Source organism: Gallinula chloropus (assembly GCF_964237585.1).
Source record: "Gallinula chloropus genome assembly, chromosome: 3".
NCBI lineage: Eukaryota > Metazoa > Chordata > Aves > Gruiformes > Rallidae > Gallinula > Gallinula chloropus.
In genome coordinates, this window is record NC_140087.1 from 12,027,457 (window position 1) to 12,047,691 (window position 20,235).

At 45.6% G+C, this 20,235-nt stretch overlaps 1 protein-coding gene across 1 annotated transcript in view; it reads right to left on the reverse strand.

The window, feature by feature from the left end:
* Positions 1-18,196, reverse strand: part of SOBP (sine oculis binding protein homolog) — a 116,536-nt gene extending 98,340 nt beyond the window's left edge. Inside the window, exons 1-3 of the mRNA XM_084261548.1 lie at positions 17,771-18,196; positions 8,175-8,313; positions 6,143-6,328 (exon numbers count right to left, since the gene is read on the reverse strand). Of these exons, the coding sequence (XP_084117674.1) occupies positions 6,143-6,328; positions 8,175-8,313; positions 17,771-17,866 (421 nt within the window). The 5' untranslated portion in view covers positions 17,867-18,196. The remainder of the gene's footprint in view (positions 1-6,142; positions 6,329-8,174; positions 8,314-17,770) is intronic.
* Between the last annotated feature and the right edge of the window lie 2,039 nt (positions 18,197-20,235).

Below are 20,235 nucleotides of genomic sequence, written 5' to 3' on the forward strand. Positions count from 1 at the left end.
TAATAAACAGAACTCCCAAGACATTGCTGCAGACCCCCTTCAGCATTGATGGGTTGTGTGACAAACCTAAGGTACAAAAAGTACCTTGGAAAAAGTTTACAAGAGGAAGATTAAAAAGTAGGGCTGACAACAGAAAGCTTGCTGCAACCACCATTATGGAAATACCTCAGGGGCTCTACCACACGTTTCCTTTTAAGGACCAGCCTCTTGAAGTTCACTACTCTGCCAGCAAAGCAGCGTCCCAGCTCCCTGTAAAAAAATCATTTTGGGGAACCACAGCTTGCCTACATTTTCAGTGTATGAGTTGAGGCACATTCCCAGTAAGGACTGAACACACAACACAAATAAAAGCTGGCATTTAGGCAGGTTTGAAACATGCAAACAAAAAAGTACCTATTTCAGCTAATGGCGGGGGGGGGGGGGAAGTCCCTGTGTATTTTTAATATATGCTATTAAAGTGCCTATGTGGACTTTGTGATTTTCTTTTTAGCTCAAAGGAAACACTTGGCCCTCCACAGAGAGCAAAAGACATCAACAGCGGGCTAGATGGGGCAGGCACCCTGGCAGCCATTGGCATTTTAAAACAGGGGCACTTATAAACCTATGATCAGCGTAAACAAGGTGATGTTTCAAACTGTAAACAAGAGAAAGAATGTGAAGAGTAGTGACTGTAGGATTTGTTATGGTGGTATTTTATTAGAGAGCTAAACCTGCAGTTATAGAAATGGTAATGCTCTTTAGCAACTGGAATAAGATTTGGGAAATACTGAAGCAGGATCCAGAGTGTAGTAAAATGAAAGTCTCCTCAATATATAGGCTTAATTAGATCTCATAAGATGGTCTTTATTGAAGGAAAATTGCCACTGGATTCCACCTGAAATCAGACTTGGTAGCAATGCAGCCGCATAACCAATTCCCTGCTGAATTTAGACAGATGATATCAGAAATCATTTTTATTGCACTGCTAACTACTATTTAAAACGTGTTTTCTGTTTCCAGATTCCTCCAATACAATTTAAATACTAAGAGAGGTCACAGTGGGCAGTTCCAGAGTGTTCGTAGGGCAGAGCCTCTGCTTAATGCCACGTGATACAGCGCATCAGCCCTGAGGACCCACCAAGTTACTCATGTCCACTTATATTTACCAAAAAAAACCAAAACCAACCCTGTAAACTTTAATTCTTAAGCTATGGAAAGCTGTAACACAGAAAATAGTTTTTTCCTTTCTGTAAAATATCTAATTACTCGCTTTAGTATTTGAATATGACATTTCCTTGCCTACTTAGGTCACAGGCCTACCTTACAAGGTACTCAGTACTGGAAATGCTTCTGCTCCTCCTTAAAGACATTATGCTTCATTAGATACAGTTCCTCCAGCCCAGCCCTCCTTCATTTTCGCTAGTTCCTGATGACTTTTGGTACATTATAATTTGGAAACCACCAAACCAAATATTTTGTAGAGGCAGTGATCTGCAGGGTGGAGAATTCAAGTCCCCTTTCCTTTCCCAAATGTGCTCACTATTTTGTGAAAACCCATGTAGGGAGCATTATTTTTCCCCACGTGCTTTCCCCCCACCCCGTGGAAAGCTCAATCAATTGCACAGCATCACCCTCTCTGTCTCCCCTTCCACTGTGTCCCTTAACAACGAGCTCCCCTCGCAACACAGCAGGGAGCTGGTTCATGTTTGGGGTGTTTAGAACAGCCAACATACTCTCTGCATCACTTGTACAAAGGAGGAGGCAGGAAAGAGAAAGGATTTGGTGACAACAGTGGTCAACAGCTAGACTGGACAGCAGCTGTACCTCCACTACCAAGCCACTACCACTGGAATCACAAGAGAAAGTAAGCCAAAGAGCATTCTTAAAAAAAGGGGGGAAACTGAGACACCATAGCCTCCAGCAGGTGCCAGGGGAAGGAGGCAGCATGTTCTCACCTGCACTGAAAGAATGTTTTGCATTCTTCTTTGACTAGCCTTGATTTTAGCCTTCCTTCATCCCATGTAATAACAGCCGTCCAAACTTGTCTGAGCGAAAGGGCAGAGTCACCCTAAGTGCCCCCTCAGACATACTCCATCACCAAGGCCTGCACAGTAGCAGTCAGGGTGTCTGCATGCTGCATACCATGGCCATATACCCTGCACAACTATGGTGGGATTGCTATTTCTAGATCATGCCTGGTTATCGCCTTTTTGTTCCTTGCTATTTCTATGCAATCTTGTTACTGGAAAAAAACCCCTTTCTTTGCGTAGCTTTATAGAAAATAAGAATCTTCTACCACCAAGCACCACCACGATGGGTTGTGCTGGTGACTAACCCTGAAGATCACTCAGAATCTGCAGCCAGCACGAAATGTAGCTACCAGCCTGCTGGGCAAGGAGGACAGTTATCAGCCATAAGGACACTATTACACCAACTCTTTGGAGGCTGCACTGACTTATTAGCCTCCAGATGTAGGTCAGACAGCTGCTCTTGACTGATAAAGCCCTCTTTTTATTTGGGCACTGCCTGAGCGTGGTCTCTCTACCTGGTGGTGCAGGTGGATGGAGTGGTCTCTTAGATAGTTTCCATACGTGAATAACGGACATCCTTCCCATGGCTGGATTTAGTACCCTCCACTGACGTGCCATAAGCCAAGCCAGTAGATGGTCAATGTATCACATAGGTACCCCTGTGTTCAGTTTAGACTTTTATGGGTGTAATTTTGGGATAGAGCAAGGAGAGGGTGACTATGGGAGCTGTTTATGTTTCGTCAGATAGCATTCTAATGTCCTCCAGGATTGTACAAGCAAATGTTTATCTAATACTTCATTTGACTTCAACAAAAAGCTGAACAGCTTGGAGATAAAACTTTAGTCAGACCACTCAAAATGATTTGTTTCTCCAAAAAAAAATACCCAACTTCACTGTAATATAAACGTTGGGGGGAAAAGGTCATTTTGTTAACTGTTCAAGGTTTTAGCCTGTTCATTCAGAGTGCAGGCAGGACAAAGTTTTTCAGCACACTCAAGGAAGACCTAATCTCCTGCAATCTTGAATGACTGCTTCCTAGACATAATTCAGGATCAGTACTCCTGTCTGCTTCTTGAGCTAGTAGCTGTTTGTCATACCAAGAATCATATCTGCATCCCTGGAAATCCTGTATCCCTTGGCTTCCCATCTTCCCCCCAGTGCTTTTTCCACCTCTGCAATTGTTGTATGAGTGCACCATACAGAGAATCCTTCCTGTTTCTCTCTTCAGGCTGTCCTCTGTGCTCTGCTCTTTCTCTTCTCCCTCTTCTCCGTACAGAATATTATCTGCAAAAATTATTCAACTAATAATTCATCGTGACCGTTTCTTGGATCTGCTTATCCTCTCCAGACCACTGCTCTCCTGTCCAAATGAATACTTCAGCCTGTCTCTCTGACACTTCTTTACTAGTGCAGACCCTTCAGTTCAAGATCAATACAGCAAGAATTAAAGTCTTAATAATTTCTCCCCGAGTGCTCACTCCATATTATTTGCTCAATAATGGTGGACTGCACCATCATCTTTCCTGTCTTTCAGATTCATGATTTAGATAACATTTTGATCTGCAGCACTCTCTTTTGAGATATACTTAAATCTTGTAGGTCTTCTCCTGTACAGTTTCCAAAAGCTTTCCCCATTCATCCACAAAGTCTGGACTCATTCTGAATCTCAGCATCTCAGCCACTGCAGCACATTGCTACCTGGTTTTCTCTCCATCCTGTAATGCAATCTGGGCCTACGAATGTCCATTCAAAACAGGCTGCAAAGATCCCTTTTTCCCTGCCCAGTATTCTAACTTTGAAGCTTTCTCTTGGACTCCTCCTGCTTGTCCCTCCTGTCCCCTTTCTTCATTTTTAACTCAGTCAAATGTAAGCTGCTTCTGTTCTTGAGGCAAATCAGTCATAGCCTGTCTCTCCCACATGTTGAAGATGTTGACTTTCAGCTTTAGCAATGAATGACATGAATCTTTTTCATGTACCTGCTCAACCCAAAGAAGTACCTTTGTGCTGTTTCCTAAGTTGCCCCCTGTGCTTGTGAGGGGCTTCTAGAAAACATCCCCGGAGTTACTCTTGCCTGGCTTCATATCACTCTGAAGTTTTCTGCTTTGATGTAGTACCCACAAAACGGTGTCAAAGTGCAGTGCCAAGACCACTGCCTTGCACACTGGCTCTCCTGGCTCCTTTGTACTCCCTTTTCTACTTGTATTCACCAGTTGCTTCTTGCCAGCCTCTTTAGGGTGATCATGACTAGGGCACCTACGCCCTAAGATAAAACAAAACAATTACTACCAATGCTTTTTGCAAATCCCACAAAGGTTGTGGTTCCTCTCCCCTCCCGTCCTCCCAAACTTTGTTTTCTAAACCAAAGGTGAGATGAACATGCTCATCTGCTCAGAAGTCATGGTAATCTAGCGCCCATTACTGATCACGGGATAAAGTCAGAGGTAGTAGAGATTATGCATTCATATCCCCTCTGAGTAACACAACAGCATTCAGTATGAATTGTTGAGCTAAAAACCTAAAGTTGGAGAATATTTACAGAAAGCCACCTCTGCACTTTACCCTTATGGTATATTCATGGGATCACACACAGTAGGTGGACAGGCAAAGAACAGAAGGCAGTTGACTTGGCCAAGGTTCCCCTGCGTCCCCTTAAATACTGTTGCAGTAATTTGTTTTTCTACTTCATAGTTCCATCTCCTCCTGCTTGTTTGATGTCATAAAAATCCAGCAACTGTGGCAGTTTGCACAATGCATGTTACAGCCTTGTGTTCCATGTACCACAAATCCAGCATTCTGGATTCATTCATGACTCAGATTGGGGGAGAAAATAGCTTGGGATGGCACAAGCCCTTGATTAAAGCTTTAGGGCCAAACCAACAACAGCTGAGGATCCAGCCCATATGGCCCGAGATCTTTAGCTGTGTAAAGGCTGCAGGAACGGGCCCAAATAGCTTTGGTAATTAGCAAATATCCTATAAAATAGATGAAAAGTCTTTGGCAGGGAATGCATATTGAGTAACATTTGAAAATTATTCACAGCATATTAGTATACTTCTTTAGAGATAAAATTAAATGGCATAAAAATAATTTGGGAGGGGCAACTGTAGTCTTTCATGTGGCTGTCAACAGGCAAACGATGTGCTGGACCGATCAGTATTTTACAGTCACCATTTGTCAGTACAACAAAGGACAAAGGTGACCATCTAACATCTGGGACCTGGTCCTATAAGCTGTTCTGCCTCTGCAGATGCGGCCTCCCACCCGGTGGGCACTCTGGAGCCAAGGTGCCTCTCTGCACGCAGAGAGCTACCGTTCTGGGGTAGGCCTTGCAGGTCACCCCGTGCTCCTCGGTGCCTCAGTCACTAGAGAGCATCCAGAACGACACCCAGGGATGTCTGCAAAAGCAGGACTGAGCCTGCTGCTATCTGAATTCACCATTTATCGTGCCATGTACAGCAGTAAACAATAACATAGCGATTAATCACCCTGGTGTAGCCTGAGAGTTACTTTCATGGATTATGGTAAGCAGCATGCAGTGTGGAATAAATCATTTTTCACACAAACTCTGAGGAATGGCATGTTATAAAATCACTGCTGATAAAAATCTAATGAAAATGTAAAACATCTCAGTGCAGTCTCCTGGGTAGACTCAAGATCATATTAAACCCTCAAGAGACAACGGTCAGGGATTTCAATGAGAATCAAGAGACAGTTTTCCCAGGATGAGCTTGTTAACCTGATAGAAAGACGCGATATTGATTTGATGGCTTTGTCTCTTCCACTGTTTCCTTCGTGGAGCCTATTTTTAATTTAATCACCTTCCATTAATTTACTTCAAGGCTTTGTTCATCAAAACAAAATCTTTTTTTGTTTTGGTTTTTTTTTTTCTAAAAGCAGACGTTGCTGAAGTGCTCAGAGTACAACCCAGCACGCAGGGTGTCACAAGCTGCACAAGTCTCTAGTTTTTCCAAGAATTTTAACAAATAAAATTACTCTCCCGCTCTGTTTTAAAAGTTCCCCGTGACTGGTTTGTAAAGACTTTGAAATCAGCCCTCTTACAAAGACATCAGGATCTAGCAATCTCAGGGCACACGACAGTAACCATTTTTAAATGATCATCATAAGGATTTACCTGCTGGTGGCTTTATGAAAGGTGGTGGAATTAATGGGACAATAATAGGTACATTCCCGTGATCCTTCGACCCTGCTGGTGAGTCTGAAAGTCCATTTCCTGTGGCAAGCCCCGGGTAGCTCGGGTTTATATTGTATGGTGAAATAACACTGTCCTCAGGTAATTTTGGTTTTGGCAAAGAATTTTCTGTAAAACACAAAGAACACGTTGTACAGCATGCCAAATGTATTTACTAAACGCCTCTACATACCTTCACCAACCGGTTAATTAAATCACTTACCCTAATACAGGCAAAGTGCACAAAAAAACCCCCAACAAACAGATATTTTGGTTTTTTAACTTCCAGTATTCCTCAAAAATACTCAGTTTTTTAAAAATCAAACTCACACTTCCTTTTTTTTTAAAGGTGGGATTATTTTGTCATGCATATCCTTAGTACAGCTGATTTAATAATCAATGTCACCCTATTCCTGTCCTTTACTTATCCTGTTTGCATGGTGATCACCCTCGGTGTACTGTGACTTCACCAATGCAAGAAGCATAAACTGTAAAATAAAAGAATTTCTAACTCTCTATCAATTATATGAGTTGTAGTAATGGGAAGGATTTTAAGAGAGGAATAAAATACTGAAATTACAGGAAAGTGTCCACGAAACGATGACAGTTATTCTAATTCTTTAATCCCAGATCACCTCAGGATTCTTATTTGTAGGAATTTCTCTAATGCACTTCAGTTAGCTATGGGGCAGGTCTTAATTCTTACTATATGTCCTCCTCCCATCCCTTAGACAAAAGAGGTTTTTCCCTCCCACAGACCACGCCCCCCAAAAATTTCTACCTGGCACAGGTATTCAACACCTTTGGTACATAAAACACATGATTTGTGTCATGTGTCTATAAAAAAAAAAGCATGTCCCAAATTTTATCAGGCATAGACTGGAGCCACAAATAATTCAATAAAAGATCTATTAAAACATAAATAAATGCATCCTGCTACACAGGAACATGTTTTTTTCAAAGGTGGCTTAACGACATCGCATTTTCACTGAAAAATAAATATTGATCACCGATGTCACTACAGGACTAACAAGCTGCAAACATTCAATTTTAACACGATTAGGTTGTTTCACCTTACCTCTAATTTTTCCACCTTTTCTCTAAGCACCTCTCCTTCAGAACTGGCCTCTGCCATCGGTACTCATCATGACACTCACTGAATACACTGCTGCTGCTGCCAGCCAGCACAAAGAAAAACCCAAATACTACTGGCCACAAATGCAGCGTGGCATTCCAAGAGCATAAAAGCTGCTGCAATTTCGTCTCTTTACCTCATCTTTGAGAAACCCTTTTTGGATAAGTCAAGATGCAGCAATTTCCTACTCTTCTCTTCCCTCTGATGAGAAGTCCCTACCCACTTGCTGTGGCTGAGGAGTCAGAAAGACTGAGGAACTGAATGACTGAACAAACAGCCTGGATCCCATGCATCACATCCTGAATCATCACATACTATGAAGATCCAGCACTGTCCCAAATTCCACCCCTGAAGAACTTCTACAGCACTTGCAGAAGACAGAACCGTACAAACATCCCCGAGGAGCCTTTTCTGAACGTTCAGGCTGGTTCCTACACATGTTGTAAATATTCCAGCTCAAATCTTTCAGCATTTTAAAAAACAGAGGATAAAAGCCTTAGTCTTGAAAGTAAAAGGATTCCTTGAAGTCACACTGCTAAGAAAACACTCTCTTTCCAGTCATGAACAGTTTATTGGTACCGCAGGTACGTGACTTTCAACTGACTCACAAAAGGTATTATTTATGAAGATATATTAGTAAGTACCAACTAACAGCAATTTTGCTAAGGGATTTTCCTCGTACCCTATTGGCTTCCTGGTACCAGAAGGCACTCTCCAATATTTTCATTTAAACCAACCACGTAGCAAACAGCAGAACATGCTTCCCAGTCCATGCCAATTCAGCCAGGCTGAGATGTTACTCCTGCTTTGCGTGAACAGAGAAATATTAAGTCTCTCTACCTTTGAGAACAGAAATGTGCTGGCGGCTTTCCCCGTCTGCTGAGTAGTTCCTGAATTCAATATCTTCTCCATCTTTCAATTCAACCTTATCATAACCATACCAGCCAAGGAGCTCATTCATAGTGTTTTCCGCAAAGTTCTGAAAGAGAAAAATTACCTCATTATTTATGTAATCAATAACCATTTGGAAGGAAGGGAGGACTGCATAAATCGAACCGTATCTGCGCTACACGAGGAAGTGTCAGGTTTGGCCCACCTCCTCAAAGACTAATGTTCATTTCTTAAGTCAAGTGCATAAAGTGTAATGCATTTAAATCTCTGGCTGGCACATGTAATTATGACAGAGACTCACACATCTGTAATTTAAAGAAAATGAAAAGGAGAGTTATTTATGACTTTTGCTCTGGCATTCAATGTCAGAAATATTTTAACATACATTTGTCACACAAACTTGTCTGTGTTGCCATAAAATATTTAAGATGCAGCAAGAGAATAACAGAAAACTAGGGTGGTGGTTGTTTTTTTTTTTTTTCTCAGCCAGCAGTTAATCAATCTTACTGCGCTACAGTCCTTTCAGCTGGAGCAGGTCACTGACACAATTACAGTTCCTTGAGGTGCCCATGAACCAAATCAAATAAAATCACAGCAAAGACGTTTTTCCTCAGAGTTATAAGCCCTTGAATAGTCAAGCCACTTAAAAACTCTTCACCACCAGAGTGTTTTACCATAATGTTTCAGATAAACATCTCTTATATTTGTTTAAGAAAACCTTTCTCAGTTTTGCCATATTTATTTTCAAACCAATTTCCAAGCAGCCGTGTGGTTACATTTTGTGTTTGTATGGAAATGCAAAAATATGGAACATGACTGTCATAACTCTCAAATTCTATTAAAAACACGTCCTCTAGGTCATGTGGCAAAAATATTTCTGTAGAAAACGCTCATTACCGAGCCAGGAGATTTAGTGGAGCAAGTTAAGAAAGCTGCAGCCTGGCAACAAAGCTTTCTGAAACCAAATAGTGCCATGGAGCTCTACAGCTTACAGATTTAGGAAACTACCAAAGGAAACCAGCTAATGAATTATTGCAACAGCAAAGATCAGTTTAAAGTAGTATGACAACTACAGAATGAGAGGAGAAAGCCACACACAAAGCCTTTCGATCCCATCTCTGCCCTTTTTTTTTCTCTTGTTGTTTATTATCGCTCTGTTAAAACAAATTCCAAACTTCATTTCCCTCTTAAGATCTTGACATCCAAAATAATGCTCCTGATAAGCATCATCTTCTGGGACTCTGGCTACCAGCAAAGGAACAGAGATGGTATGACACCAGTTCAAAACAAATGGTACATGTCAAATCTGCAGGTTGCGAGATTTTGTCTACCAACCGCTCTAGCTTCATTTTTGAGCGGGAGCAAGGCTAATGATAGAAACACAGCATTCTCCAGTCATCTAAATAAGTAAATAAAATTAATCAGATTATAATTGCTTCCGAATTCAAAGCTACAGCAGGCACCCTGCCCCAGAACATCCGAGAGTCGCGCTGCTCCTGGCTCATTCATCACTCCAGATTGCATAGGTGTTCCTGTCACTCAAGGAGTGCTGTAAAGCAATAAGCACAAGCAATTTATACTCTTCCAGGAGTATCATCTGTGCAACTGTGCTACAAACACACATTTCAGGAAAAAACAAAACAAAACAAAAACCCACTGCAGACCCTTGGCGCATCGATTTCCCTCTGTTTTTTCCATCTTTCACTTTCATTTGAGCTCCCACTGGAAGTCTCGGTTCCAGAGCTCTCCTGCACAGCCCCAAATTGTTGGAAAACATACCACTGTTCCACCTCTACCCGTAGTGTCAGCACTGGAAGGACGACAGCCCGTTACGCCTGAACTACGTGACTGTTACAGTCTGCAACGATGAGTACAATGCAGTGTAACGTGGGTAACACCTACACTCATTTGTAACACACGTATTTCAGCTCTTGTTTGAACGATGCAGAGCTGTGCTTCAAACACTACCAAAGACAGGAACATTTTTGTGGGCTTTTCTTTTCTTTTTAGAAAACTTCTCCGTTGGCGCTGAAAGTCTCCTGGTGCGCTGACCCTGTCTCCACCCCGTGGGAATCCAGCAACAAAACAACCAGGAGACAGGGAGTGCAAGCTCACCGCTGCAGCTCCCCCAGAATGACCTGATGGGGTCCGTGGTGGCCCCAAGACAAGCCCTGCCAGCTCCCCTCGCTTTGCTAAATTTCAGCTATGGAGACGCAGCCCCAGGGACTAATCTAGCAAGGTAGAGACCAATTGACAAAGTCTTCCTGACTTAAACCCTATGCAACCAAATTAATTGAGTAGCTCTTAAATTTGCCTCCTGTGGATGCTTTGTGTTTTATTTGCACTGTTGATCAACTCAGGCAATGAGCAATTTCTAATTACTTGTCAAGGAATACGTAAGCAAGGCTAAATATATGTTTGGATTTTTCCCTGAAAATTCATACATATGCATGGATCCTCGGAATCTAGTCAGAGCCACAGTTGGATTTGTAATGGCACAAAGTTTAAGTACCTTCCAAGCCTCGTTTTACCATCCATGATGAGTGATGCACAAAAACGAACAGTCATAACGACAAAAAATACATTAGGTGTTGAAATCATGTATCATAGAGACTTGATTCTTTAAAAAAAAACCCCTAAAATCACTGGGGTCTTTTCTATTAACTTCAATGAGAGGCAAATGAGGACACATATGGGCAGTAAGAAAAGCAAGCATCTTTTTAACATCATGATTTCTCAACAAGGATGTTTGGATAAAATATAATTAAATGATTCTCCTTCATAATTTATCTTAACCTATCACAATAATGGCAATTACTCTTAAAACTATTCTCTCAGTGGCTAACAGCCAGGGCTTCATTACCAAACACTGTACATAACAAACCAAGAGGATGATCCCATCCTTAGCGAGCTGACAGTCAAAGCTGAGAAATGTTTTCTTCTGCCCAAAGTCTCTTGCATAGATGGCCATCCACAGAACTAGGACATCACTTTCCTTTAGACTCCTAAAAAATACCTGTTTGCAGTGATGTCTAGCACCCTGTCAGGCTAGATGATGGTTGCACAGGTAGCTAAAGCTACCGCCCTGAAGCTGACCACTATTATTTCTTTGTATCCAAGTATCCTTCCTTCTTTCTATTTCAGTGGTAGACCCAGATTCAAGATGTGGTTAACAAGAAAATTTTTTCTCTGTGATGCAGGGGAACCCTCTTCTTGACAAAATCAAGGAACGGAAGCAGGCCAAGTAATACATAACATGGTAGAGCAGAAGCCCAGTGGAAGATGCACAAGCTTCAAAGGCTTACTGGAAAGAAGGGTGATGATTATGGTGATTATGAAGAGCGTATGACCTGATGTTGAAGCAGAAGAGCAGAAGTAGTGATGAAGCAGACTAGGGAGGAAACCTGCTGAACTGGGAGGTGACAGACCTGCCAAAGCCCAGGGAGAAGGAGATGTGACCAGCTGGAGGATGTGCAAGGAACTGCAATTCCAAGATTTTTCAGGAACAGGGAAGCAGAGGCACCAAGCTAGTCCATGCCCACTTTCAGACTCATTCCCCAAAAGGACATGGAGGGTCTGCAGGATGGAGGCTGCCACGCCAACTCCACAGCCCTGCCAGAGGGACAGGGTGATGTAAAAGACCAGTGCACCAGGGCAAACCTTGCCCATAATCAGTAAAATCCCAAGTCTGCAACCACACTGCTAAACTGGGACCCCTGAGCCCAGAGTAAATCCCACCAAACCCAAAGGGAGTCATGCAGGGGGCTGTGGATTTCACTGTTAAATTACATAACCAAAGCTGACTTTGCCTTGCTGGGGAGGCAGTGCTTCATCTCCTGCAGGGAAATGAAGAGACCATCCCCAATGCTGCTCGCAGCATGGACCAGCGTCAGAGCTGTGAAGACAAGCACTGACATCCTGCCCCGTGTCCTTCTGTGCGCACACCACCATGCCATGCCCAGCTTCTTGTGCATACACCAAGCAGCTGGGCTCCTAAGGCCACGGTGGGAACACCGACAACCTCTCCAGCTGCCAGCATGTCCAGGCAGTCGGTTAACATCCCACCAGAGCCAAATCTCCTGCACTCCTCTAGCTGAAAGCGCAGGTGTGCAGCTGCGCATCATCACAGCGGCCTAACTGCCAGGGAATTCACTGCGGCTGCAGCACTGCTACCTCACCCCTGCCAAAGGAACTGGCCCCAAAACACATCAGTGGCCCCAGTCACACAACACCGCCAGAGCCCACCCTCCCTCCCTAACAGGCAGCAATTCTTTTTTTGCCCCCTGCTAAGTCCCAAATCACTTATCATCCCTGCAGGGCAATGTGTAATTTGCATGTTTTAACTGTATGCTTCCTCTATTCTTATACTATAGAGAAATACCCTCCCTCCTGGACGAGCCAGGATAACTAACTAACTATTATGCTCGTTGGTATTTTGACTTGCATTTGCTTCTATTCATGGGAAAGATGAAGAAGAGTGTGTTGACTCGCCAGACTGTGGTTTGTCTCCTTTGTGAGACTCTGTGCTAGGCAGTAAAAACATAATCACATTTATTCCCGCGTTAGGATTCATTTCATCGTAACACTACACCTACAGCTCGAGGTTTTTTTTTTACGTTCCGATGCATCATTTTCCCAAATCTTTGCTAATTAATACATTCTGAAGCTAAGCCACGCTTCTCTTTCCATCTCAGACCTCTTGCCTTTCCTTCTCTGTGAACCTTATTCACAGGGGGCAAGGCCTGGCTTCACCAAACGAGGCCTGGCAAACACGGAGGCAGGAAACGCAGGGGAGAATGAGTCTGTCAGACTCATTTTCTTCTAGGTTTTACTGCTGAATGTTTATTTCACATCTGGGAGGAAGCACAGTGGCTCCGTTCCATTTCCTTGCCTGCATAGCCCACTCGGTGCAGAGCCCCACAAATTCACTTTTCACTTTCACTGCACCAAGGAAATAAAAGACGCTTCTACAGCCTCAAAACGAACTTGGATTATTTTTTTTTTTCACTACTGGCCCTCACTTTCTCTGCTTACTTATGTTGTCGCCATATTGAATTTTATGGTCAGGCTTTGAGGCTGTCAGAAAGCAGAATTTCTTGATGCTTTCATTTCCCTTGCCCTCACACGTACACATTTGGTTCTGTTTGGGGAAGCGCCATTCCTACAGTGCACAGGCAGGTGAGGCTCCCCACACAGACAGCACAACTCCCTTCCGCAGCCATCCCACAAAACTCCTTCCATGCAGACTCCACAAAGAAAAAAAACACTCCCCAAAACCCCCATCTACCTCAGTCTCCTGAATTAGTACAATTGATAAAGTCTGTCTGCTTTTCCACTTTCCCAAAGACAGGGTATTTTTGCTTTTCAGGAGAGAAGGGAGGAGTTTCCTTGGAATCTCTTGAGCGCTCCGAGCGATCTGGCTCGCTCCAGGCACAGTGCTGCTATGCCTGCTTCACCGCTTCCCTCCTTCTGACAGTAGTGCTTTTAAATGCCAAACGGGGAATATTAAAACACTAAACTGAAAGATCTTCTGATGAGTTTACTATTTAACAGATGGGGCTGTCTTAAGCTCCAGGCATCAGGAGCGACGCCCAATTTTAGATACAAATCAGTTATTGAGAATATTTATAGACGGTAAACTCCTTGGGTACATGGAGCAGCCCTGTGAAATCACAGTGCAGATCAATCCCCCGCCTTTCACCCATCAGAGATGCATGGGCACATTGTCTTATTTGTTCAGGAGAACTTTCAGTGCAATCCAGCATGGGATGTAACTTCACTGCAGAGCACCTAGCTGCTCCTCCTGAGCTGCCTGGCAGCGGGATGGCAAATGGAAATAAGCTGAGGAGGGAGGGATGGATGGATGGATGGATGGATGGATGGATGGATGGATGGATGGATGGATGGATGGATGGATGGAGCTAGCCCTCGCTTGAACGTGGACAAGTGCTTTCATCAATGAAACGATAAAGAGTATTTTGGCCTTAAAATAGTACTGGGTTCCCTGACTACACAATAGCTTTGGGTCCATTAGGTGTTCTGATACTCAGCAGCGAGCAAGAAATGGCACGCCACCGAATTTTGGCATAACTACCTACTCTTCTCCCAAAGCACGAGGTCAACAATGCTACCTCTGGGAACACAAAATGGAAAGTATCATCTGGAGGGACAAAAAAATAAAAAATGGCTAGAAAGAAAGAAAAGAAAGAGGCTGTGAAGGTCACAGGGAAACAAAACAGTTCCTCCTGAAGCTGTTTTTCATTGAAACATACTATCAGAAAACTGTGCAGAGTCATGTACTTTTTGCACACAACATTGTATCAAATTAAAATTTGTTATAGCCATCATGTACATGAGGTTAGCGATAACAAAAACGTAACTTAATATCTGGCATAAGGAAAGAGCAAGCAACCTGCATATCCATCCAGGCACAGTCGTGTTAAAACTGAGCTGTGCCATTCCTGCTGGAGGACACCAAAGCCAAGCAGTTAGGTGCCACGATCCCTCCTGAGTAAAATACCTGACTGTGTCAAACAGCATGTCTCGAAGGAAGGCGCTGTGATGAGGTAATTTTATGGCTCATTCTTAGTGCCCTGCATTTGCTGTACTTAAAATAGACACTTGTGCCAATGGCCTTTTTATTACCTGAAGGGGGGAGAAAAAAAAATAATTTAAAAATTTAAATTAAAAAAAAAATAATCACATATACACCAGCCCTTTTTCTTTCTGCTAGCAAAGGGAGGCAATTCAATCCAACGTGGGCTGAAACCCGAGTAGGTCACCGTACACCATGATAAAATTCCCTAATCCCTGAGCCAAATTTCCCTGAGGGGGCCCTCCTACTTCTCCTTCACTTTCCAAGCTGACTTTTCCATTCCCTCTCTCGTCTTTTCCTCCCCTTCATCTCTTTCATTTCCCCTACCTTAAAGCCTTGATATCTGATCCGCTGCTGATACTCGGGTTACAGTTTTTACAGCTTAGGCTGTCTATTGCTGTATACATTCCTTTCTTTCTGCTCTAGCCGTGATTACTTACCAGAGCTTATTTTACACTGGTCCAGATGAAAGCAGTTCAGATGAAGGGAAACAGTCAGCCTGTTTGAACGGTACAGATACGAACCCACACAAGGGCACATTGTGCTCCCTCTGTCATTTCCCTGCAAACATTTTGCACAGTGTAACCAATTTGTTACATTATTGTATAACCCAGCTTTATGAAGAGCAAGTAGGTATCATAATTCGTCAGTCAAGAAAAGGAGTAAATGATTGCCACGGGATTTTAACTTACTCCACCAGTCAAAAATTCAAGCCTCTTTTTTTCTTCCCCCCCACCCCCCCACCCTTCCCCTATCTTGGATGATAGCAGCCAACTGTCCTCCTAAAAACACGGTCATCCAGTGCAGCACATCTAGCATAGTTTACATTAAAAGGTCGCCCCGTGCTCAGCGAAAGGTTCTGCTATCAGCTACCTCGCATCCCGACCAGAAATCACACCGGTTCAAAATGCTGCTTCTACCCACCTCTAATTTTTAAATCAGCTGAAATCTGGAGGTTTCTACCCTTGACCAGCTAGGCATGATTAAAAAAAGAGAGACACTCTCTACGTGGAGGTTAACGACGCCGCTTAATACCAAAGCATTAGTTTAAAATTGAGTATTTTTTTCTCCTTCACACAATGTTGTTTTTGTTTCTTCCTCACCCTTTCAGACAAACATCTGTTATACTGCAGAAGAACAACTATCTCCCAAACCGCTGAGTGCGCCTGCAGCCAAAGTAAACAAAACAAACCCAGAGGATCCAGCACAGTCAGCCTTTATATCCAGCCAGGATAACATTTCACGTGTTTTGATTAAAATTAGCTAATTTGTAATTCTAGAACCTATGAAACTTAAAAGCTGCAATCCGTACAGATCGCATGAGGCGATGCTCGCAGGGGCCGGTGCCCTACGCTACAGACCTCCGCCGCCCTCGAAACTATGTGGGACTACAATGAGCAAGGACTCTTCCTCGCTGCTGCCTGCACGGAGCCCTCTCCGAAAACAGGATGTGTCATATACCTCGCCAAGAGTAATACCGCTCCTCGGGACCCAAAACCGGCCCGGTTTGTTTCCAAAGAGATGCACCGACACCTTATTTTGTTCATCCCCCTCCCAACACTACTCTTGTCCACATTCCCAGTTGATGTGCACGCAAGAGCCGTGTACACGCTCGTTACGCAGGCAGCGGGAGCGAGAACGCCTGTCTCAGGCAGGAAAGGGCGCCTAACCGAAATCAGGGGTGTGCAAAAAGAGGGGAAGAGAGGAGGGGATTGTGCATTCCCGCTCAGTTTTACATGGGGAGATCAATGCTCCAGAGAGCAGAGGTATTTTCACTAGCCGTCACGCACACTTATATACTTGCCTATGTAATAAACACGCTACACAAACGGGTGACATTTTTCAGGCAGCCCCCCACTTGCAAACAGCCTTTGTCATGAATGACACGGTCACATTAAATGTCAGCAGCTTTATCCGATCCTCAGACAGTGCCGTTTCGGTCACTTTATCGGCGCACCGAACAACAACAACAACAACAACAGCAACAAGAAGTTCAGCTGAAGTCTCGCAATACATTGTTCCCAACTTCGGGGAATCAAGAGACACAAACCAGCCAGACGAGGAAAACAGGCGCAAAATTAGTAGGACCGATCAAGCCTGGGAGCAGCGACCTGACGGTTAAAGAAGTCCTGAAATAACGGGGTTCGGTTTGGGTTTTTTTGTGTGCCAGCCTAACTAACATCTGGAGCGGCCGCCTCAAGCGCTACCTCCGGAGCACAGCTGGATTGGCAGCGCTTCCTATCGGGCAGGACAAGCCCCCGGGCACAATAAATCCCCTTCCAACCCGAAGCAGCCCTCGGACAGCCACCCCTCGGCAACACCTCTGCCGCCGTGACGAACCGGGAGCACGTAAAGCAGAGGAGGAGGCGAGAGGGAGGGAGGAAGGAGAGAAAAGGGGTCTCAAGTGCGAGAGCGATGCGCGGCTCAGACCGTAACATTTCACTTTGACAATTTAATTACACAGTTGCAGCTGGCTGCTGGAATAGGAGAGAAATACAGTGTTTAAAAGAGGTCCCTTTCTTTCCCAACTTTAGGGGTTGCCAGCTACCTGAGGGGATGGCTACAGGAAAAAAAAAAAAATAAAGAAAAAAAAGCCACAAAACCAAAACAAACAAAAAACCCAAAACCACACACAAAAAAAAGGCTCATCACTGGCACCCAAGGAGCTTAAAGCCCAACGAGGGAGAGGTTTGGGTTTGGTTTGGTTTTTTTTTTTCTTGTTGTTGTTTTTATTTTAAAAATAAATAAATCAAAGCTGGTCAATGAACAGGATTTGCAGCCTGTGAATTCGTCTCTGTTTTCAGCCCAGGAGGCGGAGTTGAGACACATTCAGTGCATCCTACAAAAAAAAAAAAAAATGACAAGAGATCCTTTCTTATTCCATTTCCATGCACGGAGGCGGGGGGGCGGGGGGGGGACCCCCGCTTCCTTCCCCATCACAGGCACCTACCTTCATCTCCTCGTTGATCTCCCGCTTCACCGGGTGAGCCGGCTTCCTGCTCCTTTTATTTTCGGGAGGTCTCCCTTCTTTCTCCATTTCTGCCATTTTTTGCGCCTACTTGGTGGTGGAGATGAAATGGCTGCTGGTGCTCTGGGGGGGCCGGGAGGGGCGCGGGGTGGTGGTGGGGGGGGGGGGGGATGGGGGGGCGGCGGCGGTGGCGGCTCTCAGTGGTGGCAGGCGGCGCCGCGGAGGGCCCGGGGGGAGCGCGGCGGCGGCGGAGGGCGGGCGGGGGGCGCGGGCGGGCAGGGGCGCGGGTGCCCCGGCGAGTCAGCCATCTTCTGCCTCGCCGCCGGCCTGCATGGGAGCGGCGCGGCGCGGCGGGGCGGCGGGGCGGGCGGGCGAGAGGCAGCGCGGAGCGAGCCGGCCCCGCGCCTGCTGTGGCGCTGCTGGCGGGCTGCCGCGGAGGGGGCGGCGGAGGGAAGGGGGAGGCCGGCCTCGGCCCGCCGGCGGGCGGGGCTTGCCGGCACCGAATCGGCCGCCGCTGCTCGCCATGGGAGCCGAGGGGGGGGTAAGGGGAAAGGCGGGGGGGGAAGGAGGAGGGGGGGGGGGCGTGTGTGGGGTGTGGGCGCCGCGCCGAGCACCGGGCGGAGCGGAGAGAAGCGGAGGGGAGGGGGCGGCGTGCCCCCGCCCACAGCAGGAATAGGAGGGGGGCCGTGTCCCCCCCCCACGCACACGCGGGGGGGGGGGGGGGTCGGCCCGGTCTGCCCCCAGCGCCGGGGTGCCGCCGCTGTTCCCCCTTCCCTGCGTGCCCGGCCCCCCACGCTCCCCCCCTTCCCCCTTCCTCCTCCTCCCGGCGCCCGTCCCGTCCCCGTCGCAAGCAGCCGGGGCTCTCCGCCGCGCCGAGGTTTCCTTACTCCCGTTTATTCCCTTTATCTGCTCCCGGGAGGTGAGGATGAATGGTTTGGTGGGACGCGCTTCGGCGAGGAGGTGCTGGATTACAGTACACACTGCGGGGGATACATTGATTATTCCTGGGCTGTGCTTTCCCGCTCGCTGGCAGTCCCTAATTACCCGGCACAATACGGTACCCGTACGGGGGTGTCCATTGTTCCATTAGTCAAAATCGTAGCTGGTGTGCGGGGTTTCTCGCTATGACTGCAGCACACCTCGAAATCATACATTAAATAAAAGAGGAAAAAAAAAACCAACCCCAAACCCACCAAACCTAAAAACCCCGCAGCTGAAAGATCAACCGCGTTCCGTGTGGGTATGATGAGTAGGCTCCCCACAAAACTCTTCTGTTTAGCCTGTCAAAGAGGAGTTCGTTTTGCGTGCAACAATGTCTAATTTACATTCTCTGTTCCTGAAGCCTAAAATCACTGACATTTTTCAGTATGAAAAGTTGAGCAGAACTCCTTTGCTCGTTCCGTGACTAAAACGAGCCTCGCTTGCCTGCCTCAGATGGCAGAGTGATTAGGGACGCTGAGCACATTTTCCCCTGTGACACTGAAAATAGGAAGAAACTGGGATTTTGCGTAGTCTTAGCTCTTGGAGCAGTGAGCGCTAAAAGGCGAGATAGCAACCAGATCCCAACCCAGTAAAATCCTGGAGCCCGTCCCCAGCAGTAAGGTCACGGCCGTTGCGAAGCAAAGGTGCTGCCACTCCCCTTCGCTGCCTGGAAGAGTCTGGCAGGCGTTGGGAAACAGCACAGATCTGATCATTGTTTTTTCACAGAGCAGCGGGACCTCACGGAGACCCTCGAGAAGACTCTGCCACAGCAGCCAGGAGCTGCCAGAGTCAGCCGCATCGTGCCGTGGGTTCAGTCTCTTCTGCTCATCCCAGGAATGCAAGATTTACTTTTTCCCCACCTGTAGTATCTTAAAATACATCAAGTTCTCAAACTTGGGGAAACTAATTTCTGGCTCCACAGGTAACCTCCAAAGTCTGGGGCTTGACCGGGAGGTTTCCCTCCTCCTGCGCCCCGCCACCACTAACTAGCAGCAACCTCATCTCTCTGTTTTGTTCACCGTATTCTATTACAAACCTATCGGTACGGTTGAGCCCTCACCAAGTACAGGAGATATTCCCAGAATCTCGATGTATTCGCTCACACAGTAGGCGTAAGACAGGCAGCAAAAGGGGAAGTTGCTTACAAACGCAATCTCACGTAGCCTCGGAGCTCTTCGAAACCTTTAGCTGGGAAGAGAAAGCCAACTTTCTCAGACAACTATTCTGCTGTGAACCGCCACCACCTTGCTGATACATGAAGTCACTCTCATGAAAAAGGCAAAATTATTTCTTGTATTAGGGATGTATCACTAGCTTCTTTGTGGAGCTGATAGCAGAGTTTTAACGAAAACCTCAGAACTTCTCCTCCAGTGTTGCCTCAAACGTGGGGTTTTTTTCTTCAGCGAAACATCTGAAGACTTCTTCTGATCACTTGCTGTATATATTGCAATAACACACTGTTTCGC